Raw genomic sequence first — 10334 nt, 5'->3', positions numbered from 1 at the left:
ACGGTCGTGTGGGTCGCTGCCCAAACATACAAGTCCATCTGTTTTAAGAGCCAAAGCCGATCTCGAGTGCCTACGTGCCTTCAGTGACATCAGTCGATCGGGATCTGGACACACATCAGGTTTCACGCAGGGCACCTTTATACACTGAAATCTAATGCAAAGCCTCACAACGTCACTTTCTGAAGAATGTGCACTGATGCTGTTAATTACTTCACATCGTTTACATGCACGAGCGATATGATTTAAACACAAGAATTCACTACTGAGCACCACATGAATGTGCACTAATTTAGTTTTTATTGTAGCTGCACCTGTAAAACACAGACGTTTCAAAGTTAATCAAAAATAATAAATCAGTCGTTCTAGAAAAGCATGTAGATATGATTGTGTGCTAGGGTTTTTTTTCGTAATCGAGTGAAAAACACAAAACCACTTTTAAATGAAATGTAGCATCTGAATCAAACCGGTGCTGATCAAACTGAACCGAAATAGGATTCCTGTGAGACAGACCTGAACACCTTAAATGCACACATGCACTAGTAATGCAAGGCAGATGTGTTGACGGGACTGATATGGCCTTACGGAGTAATCCCAGATCCACGGACTCCACTGATTCCTCTTGTGCTCTAGTTCTGACCGCAGGAGGATCTCGAGGGTTATTCTGTAGTTGGGTTCTGACCGCCAGCTTACGGAGGATATAAACGTGTGGTCATCTTAATGTTGAAGCATCTTGGGACGCGTCCTACTACTTGATTAGCGTGTTATTATCTGTGGATAATTTCCTTCTTTAACCTTGTCATTAAAATCTCATACTAATCAGACGTTTTAAACTGTGACCGCATTAAAAGGAGACTTGTGTTCTCTGAACGCTTTAGATGATTAGATTGAGCTTTTACATGTTTGTGATCATTTTAAAAGTGTATTTGTGTGTACGATCAGTGGACTGAAGGACTGACAGCATTTTTTTATGAGTCCCATCATTTCTGTTTGTTTTTTGCTTAATCCACACGAATAGATCTTCACTCTGTTTTCACCATCGGAACGGTTTATTTAGGAATAATGCACTTGTTCACTTGTTTCAGGTGCGTCACATCACAGAATGTGTTTGGGAGCTTGTAACCAAATGTTGTGCTGTTTCTTGTTCATGTTAAACAGGGTTTGTGATCGCTGGGTTTGTAATGTGTGGTACTGATCTTCTGAATCCTGCTGGAGTTCTTTAGCACTTTAAAGCATGTGTGAGCGTGATGCAGTGTGATCTATCACAGGCTTTAACAGATGTGAGCAGCTCTCTCCGTCTCCTGCATCTGCGTGGTTTTATTTTTAATGTGCTATGTGAGTTTTTGTATAACAATAAATGAATGTTCTTTTAGCTGTATTAGTCATGTTTCTGTTCCCTCTCAAATGAACTTATTAAAAAATAAAAATAGAAATGCTGTGTGTGAGCAACATTTATTATTCTAACATGCATTTCTTGGTGATTGTGTGCATCTGGTGTAATGTTATTATAGAGATCACGAGTCAAATCTCTCTCTTCACTGGTGTTTCTCACACTGTCTGATGAAGAATAAAACTTGCTGTAAAAGAAACAATCGCATGTGTACTGCAGGAATGATCACATATTCAACTTATTTAATGATGATCTGAGATGATGCGCATTTTTAACTAACCCCGAATTCGATTAAATAGAAATAAATTCACTTTGGACACAAGAGTTAGGGGCTGATATTCACTTATTGTATTTAAATACTATAGAATATCTTCGAGACTGTGTTAGTATAACTGATAATGGTTTGTTATCGTGGTTAATAAAGACTACAGGAGTTTTATTGTGAAATCTGGTTGCAGCACAAATAAGGAAAATCTTCGCAGACTTTCTTCCCTCAAATATTAACATGCACACACTGCGAGATATTATCATGATTATCATGCAAGAGGATCTGACATATGACAATAATCATAATAAGCGACAGATGGACAGATTCTCTCAGTAGTAACTGCTGCTGGTGTAAAGCAGAGCTGAACTAAAACAGCTTTAATTAACGGCCTCGAGCTGGAAAACAAAACACATTTGAAAAATAACGCGACTCCGTAACCAGGGCAACTGTGACGTCACGCCGAACCTGCTGATTTTGATGGGAATTCTGGCTCTTTTTAGAGATCCGGATCATTTGGCTCAGCTGAGCTAAAAGAACCGGCTCTTTCGGTTCTCAGACGGATCTCTATTTAGTACCAATTCTGGCTAATAACAGTTTAGCCAAATATGTCAATGTTTTGATCTATGTCTGGTATGTTTGCAGAAATATAATTAAAATATTCAAAGTAATTTAACTAAGCCCTTTAAAAAATACAATTAATTAAAATGCCATTTAATATTTCGTTTTGTTAAATAACACTATAATTCAGATTCAATACACAATTAAAATCGTTTTATCATAGCCAATTTCTGGCCCCAAGACATATAGAAATATCATAATTTTACATTATTTTTGGTATAAAACCCCCAAACCTAATTTATGTAAAAACATAAATCACTATTACGGATTGCACTGGTACATAAAGATGTCTGATAAAGAATGTTTGATCTGGGAAAAATCTGCTTTGTAAAAACATCTGAGAAGATCTACATGCATTCTAAAACGACCATCTTTTACTTTATAAACATCTCTTTTTACGTCTGATAGCAAACGTCTAGCCACTGCAGATGAGCAAACACTAAAAAATGCATATTGCAGACATCAAATATGTGATGAATCAGAGAGAACTATCCAAAACACCAACTACTATAAACAAATCAAATTCAGAATAAAAACTAAATCACAGTGTGCGAAACAGAAACATCCGTTAAATCGTAATCTATTATAATGCACGTGTGTTGAATCTGTTGATGTGTTTGAGCGAGCGAGAATCATCCTGTTCACATCAAAGCAACATTAGCGGAAAAAATTCATAACATTATTTGCTCTTTTATTGAGAAAATAAATAAATAAATAAAAAAACTTCAAAACGGCTCTCAGACGGGAGCCGACTCATATCGTTCATTCAAAGGAGTCGACTCATTAAGCCGACTCGTTCGCGAGCGACTCCTCAGTGGATAAGCGCCTCTATGATGTCTTCTGACGCGGACTTGGTTTATTCGTGAAGTTATTCTGATATAGTTTATACACTGACCGACTGCTGAAGTCTGGCTGTGTCTGAGAGGAGAAAGTGTTCATGTTTGAGCCAAATAACCGAAGCGAAGAGAGAAAAGACGACAAAAAGAAAACGACTGTGTTTATTTCGCTCATGTGAATACTGACGCGCGTGGATCCGATCTGCTTTGGTAAGTAACTGTTTTAAATATTGTTATGAAAACTATTTCTACATTTGACAAGCGTTTAAGTAACTTAAAGTTACATAATTGAGATTGAAACTCTTGAAACTATTATAAAATGTGCTTTTAATTCTGTAGGCTACATAGAGAAATGGCTTGAAAACAGTCACCAGTGAGCAAGTTTAATCTGTGATTAAAACCTACTTAAGTCCAGTTTGCTCTTTAGCCATCCTGACCCGAGCAGGAAAACCAGCAAGTGCTAAATCATCAAAGCGCTTCTAATTCGGTGTGTATTAAAGTAGATGAAAGATGTAATTATGAAATATATGGTCTGAGTTGTGACATTAGCATGATCCCTCAGATTTGATGTTTTCTACACAATTCAATTCACGAAGATTTTTCAAAAGTTTAGGAACTTCTTTTAGAGAAATAAATGAGGGAATACGGTTCATGTCATTAGATTTAATCACAGGAAGTTTTTTGTCCCCAGGAGCAGATCTTTAGGATGTTTAGGATCAGTTTCACATCATCACAAGAGACACAAGCTACTTTGTTCAAGGAACTAGTAAAGTAACACATTTCTGTTTCATTTAAAGTTACTTTTCCAAATAAGAAACACCAGTTACATTGTTTCCTTGTGTCCTCCTCACTTTGATAGAATCAGGAGTGTGTGTGTGTGTGTGTGTGTGTGAGAGAGAGAGAGAGAGAGTGTGTGTGTGTGTGTGTGTGTGTGTGAGAGAGAGAGAGTGAGAGTGTGTGTGTGTGTGTGTGTGTGAGAGAGAGAGAGAGAGTGTGTGTGTGTGTGTGTGTGTGTGTGTGTGTGTGAGAGAGAGAGAGAGTGTGTGTGTGTGTGTGTGTGAGAGAGAGAGAGAGAGAGAGAGAGAGAGAGAGTGTGTGTGTGTGTGTGTGTGTGTGTGAGAGAGAGAGAGAGAGAGAGTGTGTGTGTGTGTGTGTGTGTGTGTGTGTGTGTGAGAGAGAGAGAGTGTGTGTGTGTGTGTGTGTGAGAGAGAGAGAGAGAGAGAGAGAGAGTGTGTGTGTGTGTGTGTGTGTGTGTGAGAGAGAGAGTGTGTGTGTGTGTGTGTGTGTGAGAGAGAGAGTGTGTGTGTGTGTGTGTGTAAGTGTATGTTTAAGTGTGTGTGTGAGTGAACATGATGTACTGTTAGGGTTAGACTACATCTCACTCCACAGAAACAGATTCAGTGTTCCTCAAAAAATGAATGAAAGCTGTGAGATGCAAACTCAGAATATGAGACAAACCTACAATAATCAAATATGTTGATAATTGGATTTATATCTCCTTCAGCCTCAGGGGAATTCGTTTCACTTTTGGAGTGAAAGGGCTTTTGCATTTGCCCAAAATACAACTTTTTATATTAAAAACAAATGAGCAAGCTCAGCTCAGATGAGAGAAAATAACATAACACATTATTCTCTAACTAAACAATGCAATTACTAACCTTTTTACTATTAAAAGTAAGATTCCCCAGCACGGTTTATGATCTGTATCTTGGTGTGTGGGATTGTTCTGCTGTTTTTAGGGCTGTAGGAGCCTCTTCTGACTCGTGATTAATTAACATCCGTATGACGAGATCCTGTGATGAAAGAACAGCTCTCTTTGCTTCTGTTTAAAGCAGTGTTGCCTTTTTTTCAGGCACTTTTGAACCTGTTTGGACAAATGTAAGGATTTGAACCCCAGCCGTTGTGTCTGTGAGTGAGGAAGCGTCTGACCGTTGGAGAGCAGCATGATGAACGAGTCTCTCTCAGCGACGGAGACCACGAGAGCCGTCTGTGATCTGGAGCTCAGGAGAGAATCTGATCTGCTGCCGGCCGTCAGCTGCTCGCTCGGCTTCGCTCTGGGGCTCATTTACTGTTTCTGCGGTGAGTCTGAAACTAACACGGGTTCAGCTTCTGACCGCTACAGATAATCACTTCAACCATGACCACACAAACCTGCACGAGGGCTGAAATGATTTGTCCAGCGTTGTCTTCCAAGCAAAGTCTATGAAATTAAATATAGTGATTATATCAGTGTTATACAAATGTGCATAAAGGGTTAAAGCTTACACAAGTATTTAAGCACTTTATGATTTCTAGGCTTGCAGCATGGACTTACGCTGCTCTCTGCTTCAGCTCTTACGTGGCTCATGGAAATCATGTTTCAGCTGAAACAATAGTTATCTGAAGAACAGTCACACGAGGAAACTAAGAACAATAAGGCACTGTGTTAATGTAGTGCTATTTAAAACATCTATGTAAAAACAGATGGACCTTCACCTGAACACTGTTGGTCTGAACAAACACATTTTCCTCTGAGTTTAGCTCTATTGTTAGCCAGGAAGGACATCCCAAAATATCTGACTGTACTCGGTCCAGACTGTTGTACCTGCTGCGGTCAAATAAAGCTCTTCCTGTTTTCTGCGGAGTGACAACAGCGTAACTACTGTCATCATAACTGCAGAATATAGCATACAGCTTTCTGTGCGTCTTAAGTCTTTATTCTCCGAACACAAATTAATGAAGGATAAAGTCTTACATCAAAGCAGAAAGTCTTACATTCCTAAAGTCATGGCAGTAAATGTTGCATGAACTGCAAAAAAAAAAAAAAAAAAGATTCTCTTCCTCAGTGTTTGTGTGTAAACCTCCGTAAATCAAGACACAAGTACTGGAGACACAAGATGAAGATGTCAAGTCTTGTCTTCTAAGAAATTGAACAAAATTGAGTTTATGTTTAAAATCAGAACAAATATCTGTCAGTGGGCAATAAAACTTTATGCTTTCAATTAAGTTGATTTTTCTGAGCTCATTGGCAGATATTTGTTGTTTTAATTCTAAACTATTTTCATTTTGATCTGTTTCTCATAAAACAAGACTCATCCTGCTTCTCCAGAGAATGAAAGACGGAGGAAATACCTCTGTTTAAAGATGTTTGATCAAAAGGAACAAAAGTTATTTCTATACTATAGTTAGGGTATTTTCTTTTTATTTATTTTTTGATTAAATTAATTAAAAAGTAAAGGAGATCTGCTAGAAGAAGTATTTTTAAACTCTTTCATTAAGAGAGACCATATTGATGGATTAAATTCAGTCCTTCAATTTTCTTCATCTGTTCTTAAAAAGGTCTTTAAAAAGCCTTAAATTTACTTTCATAAAACCTGCAGAAACCCAGACTTCACCAGACTATATTCAGTGTATTCAGGCTCGTAGTCTATCAGCAGTGAGTGAGACGTGCAGTGAAGCGCTGGATCTGATGAGTCTGGTGGTCGTTTGTGACGGTCACGTTCTCGCCTGCTCTTCAGGTTACCGCTGCTTTAAGACGGTGCTGTTTCTGTCGGGTCTGGCGTTGGGCTCCGCGGTCGGACAGATGCTGTGTGTGCAGGAGCGTGTGCTGGACGGCCGGACGCGGGCGGGCGTCTCTCTGGGCGTGGGTCTGCTGGCGGCGCTGGTGGCCGTGCTGGTGCCCAGTGTTGGGCTCTTCTTCACTGGTCTTCAGCTGGGAGCGCTGCTCTCTGGCGCCGCCCTGCTGCTGCTGGGACAGTATTACCCCGTGTTCAGCGCCGCATGGATTCCTGTCGGCGTGCTCATAGGAACCAGCGCTTTCTTTGCCGTCATCACTCTGTGCTGGAGGAAGGCCATGATGATCGCTGCCACGGCGGTGGGGGGGGCCGCGGTGGTCACGGCGTGTGTGGGGTACTGGGTGGAGATCCCCGTGTGGGTGCTGCGGCCGTCTGCGGGTGTCCAGACACTACAGGGCTTGTGCTGGTACAGCTGGGCCGTGATTGGGATTTGGCCTGTACTCGCAGCACTGGGAACACTGGTCCAAAGCAGAATCACAGCGCATGCTGACGGTATCAGCTCACATCTCAAACACACCCCAACACACATCTGAATATACACACAGAGAGAAAATACAGCTCCTTTCAGATTTCATTTCTACTGCCTAAAATGTAGTTCTTGTTTTGGGGTGAAATATGACCTGCATGTGTTCCTGCCAGCGTTCCAGAGCACAAACGCTTACTACAAGAAGAAAAACATAGACAAATGCAGGGTTTCTGGGGGTCTTAAAAACTCTTAATTCACCTGTCCACTCTCAAACACTAGGCCATGACTTCCCCTATAACAGACTTATAGGACAGAACAAGATAAAAAGATCATATAAAATCTCTCAGTGCGCAAAAGTATTATATAATACAAAAAGCTCCAATACAGAGCTGAAAAAGGACTTCTGCACATCCCGTGCACAGAATGATGTGCTTGAAGCAACACAGTCACAGCGCAGCTGCACATCGAGAACGCAGAGAGAGAAGAGATCGTTTATTAAATCTGTGCGACAGTATGTTGAGCCTTTTAACAGTTTTAATTGTTGCTAATTCACAAGTGAATGAAAATGAGATTAAGAATTTACAAGCGTCTTTTAAATGTAAAAGTGAAGCAAAGAGAGTAAAAGAGGGAGAACCCCAACACCCCCCCCCCTCCTTCGATTAACCCCTTATATCCCTCATTTAGTTTCTTCAGTAAATGAATCTTGATTTAAGAATCTTTAGACATTTGCACTGTAAAATAAGACAAAATTACTGAGGAACAACAATATAGTGTGATCAGAAAGTACAATAGAGATTATTTCCATATTCTTCTTTATGAGTAGAGCTATCCAAGCTATGGAGAACTGTTAGAAATTTATTTTCAAAACTATGAATTAATAAAACATTGGCATGGTGTGTTCCATTCAATTTATTCTTTAAACTAAATTGGTCTTGAAAAGATCTTAAGTCTTTCAGTTCCCTGCAGAAACCCTGTAAAGAGAAAAGGCACTTCTGTGGATGAAGGGTTATTCTGGAGCTCACGTGTGTGTGTGTGTGTGTGTCAGTGTGTGTGAGGCGTGAACAGAAGCAGCTGGATCTGACGAGGATCAGACACACATGTGACCGGAGACACACGCAGGGAACGTACCGCCGCAGACCACCGGTTCTCCAGCGCTACACGGGAGACGTGCTGGCCCCGGTACAGTCCCGGTACACCGCTTTATTCTCATGTCCTCATGTGCTTCTCTGATCTCAGCGTCTGTCTGTCCTTCTGTCTCCAGAGTTATCTGGCGAGTCTGCAGGAGCGGCAGACACACACGGGCTCGTCGCTCTGGAGCTTGACCTCCGTTCATCACACCATGATCGACTTCGATTCTGAGACGGGATCTCTGGTGCCGCTCACAGCTTCAGCATCAGCTCTTCTCCGACTGTGATGGAAACACCAGAAAACACACCGGCGCACACTGACACTCTGTCTGTGAGGACACAGTAATACACACTCGCTTCACAGATAGCTTCAGTCTTATTCACAAGACACTTGGATCATATTGAGATAAGGAGAAACGTTTATTAAAGCAGTGCAGCGTGTCACAGAATGTGTTTTACGTCTGTATGTGGACATCACACTCATACAGGGCTTCTGCAGATCTGAGAAAGGGTTCAAAAAGTCTTCATTCATCTACAAATTAAAGGGAGTGAGTAAATGATGACAGAATTGACATTTTTGAGTGAACTATCCCTTTAAGGTCTGAAAAGGTCTCAAATCAGAGCAGAAAGACTTCGATGGATAGTTGTGGCATTAAATGTTGCATGCTTTGCTACAAGTGAATCTCTTGCTCAGTATTCCTGTCTTGTTCTCCCGTTCAAATATATTAACATCATAAAATCAAGATACTATCAAGATAATTTTACTGAAGATTTTTTTTTCTGAGAAATTGTACAAAACCAAGCGAATTTTGATTAAAACAAGAACAAAAATCTACCAGTGGGGAATAAGATGTGACCCTACATGAAATGACAAGCAGTGAATCCAAAACAAACTGAGCAGAAGGCAAACGTGGAGCAACGAGGAGGTAAAGTGCTTTATGAGCTCTTCGTGAGTTTGAAGGTGAGGAAAATAAAATCATAAGTACACACAGCACTGAGTGTTTAGTCCAGCAGACAGCGGCGCTGACCAGGTCAGGTCATGATGAACGCATCTCTTAAGAGTTAGGGTTCAGTATCTTTAGGCTCGCCGTGTGAACGCTCAGGGGACCAGGACCAAATGCATCGTTCTCTTTTTCGGTCCAGACCAAGAGAACCGAACTACAAGTGTGAACGCAGTCTAAATTGATTTTTCTAACTGTTGGCAAATATTTCTTATTGCTTTGACCATATACTCACTTCATTTTGATCAGATTCAAAGCAAGACGGATGTCATTTGCATCTTGATTTAAAAATCTTAAGACATTTGCACTGGAAAACAAGACACAGATACTGAAGAAGATATTTTTTGCAGTGAGATCTGAAGGTACAGTAAAAGTTATTTCCATATTCTAGTGTTTGTGAGTAGAGTTATTCAATCCATAAGCTTTTTTTTTTTCTTTTGAAAAATGAATTATAAAGTAATGGAGATCTGTTAGAACTTACTAACATTGACTTCTGTTCAATTTATAATTCTGCAGAAACCCTGTTATATATCAGATTTCATGAATGACAATAACTTTCTGAGTTTTGATTAGTGAGTATTTGTTTGATTTGTCTGATTCATGTGTAGTGTGTTAAATCTTCTGAACTGTCCACATGTTCTTCTGCTGCTGGTCAGAACCTTTCCTCGAGTCAGTTCGTCAGGAGAGGACCATGTGTGTCAGATAAGAGGTTAGTCAGAGACATCTCAATGTCTTTATCAGGACGTTCTGTAGATGAAAGAGCAGATTAGCCTGAGATGAGTCTGAAAAGTAGTTCCACAGCAAAAAAAGATTCTGGAAATGATTCATGAAAATGCACTGGCATGTGTCTGAAGGTTGGATTTGAAGTATATCATGAGTGTGTCATTGTGAGGGAATGTCATGATGTTCCCTACTGAGGGCACTTAAACAGCTCATGTGTCACTCACTTGCATTATCTCCATGACGACCTGCTGAACTTCATTTAAAGTTGATGTCATTTGAAATGATTATTTCTCTAATTAAATGTTTTATTCTGTACTCTGGATATACCGTGGATGTTTTTCTCTCTTAACTTCA

General features: G+C 40.2%; 2 protein-coding genes across 5 annotated transcripts in view; both read left to right on the top strand.

Annotated features, from left to right (window-relative positions):
* The window catches only part of LOC113052676 (E3 ubiquitin-protein ligase TRIM36-like), a 15555-nt gene extending 14107 nt beyond the window's left edge, over positions 1-1448 (top strand). For all 4 annotated transcript variants that reach the window (XM_026217075.1, XM_026217077.1, XM_026217078.1 and 1 more), the window contains one exon: positions 1-1448. This exon is cut by the window's left edge and continues 406 nt beyond it. The gene's annotated coding sequence lies outside the window, so the exon portion shown is untranslated.
* Positions 1449-3063: 1615 nt separating this feature from the next.
* LOC113052679 (transmembrane protein 198-like) lies at positions 3064-10295 on the top strand. The gene is made up of 5 exons (XM_026217082.1): positions 3064-3319; positions 4962-5188; positions 6607-7155; positions 8175-8308; positions 8391-10295. The coding sequence occupies exons 2-5, from the start codon at positions 5053-5055 to the stop codon at positions 8541-8543; spliced, it is 972 nt and encodes a 323-aa protein (XP_026072867.1). The 5' UTR covers positions 3064-3319; positions 4962-5052; the 3' UTR covers positions 8544-10295.
* The last annotated feature ends 39 nt before the right edge of the window (positions 10296-10334 follow it).

Source organism: Carassius auratus, chromosome 33, assembly GCF_003368295.1.
Source record: "Carassius auratus strain Wakin chromosome 33, ASM336829v1, whole genome shotgun sequence".
Taxonomy (NCBI): domain Eukaryota; kingdom Metazoa; phylum Chordata; class Actinopteri; order Cypriniformes; family Cyprinidae; genus Carassius; species Carassius auratus.
The sequence above is the reverse complement of the archived record's forward strand: the minus strand, read 5'-3'. Positions and strand labels throughout refer to the sequence as shown.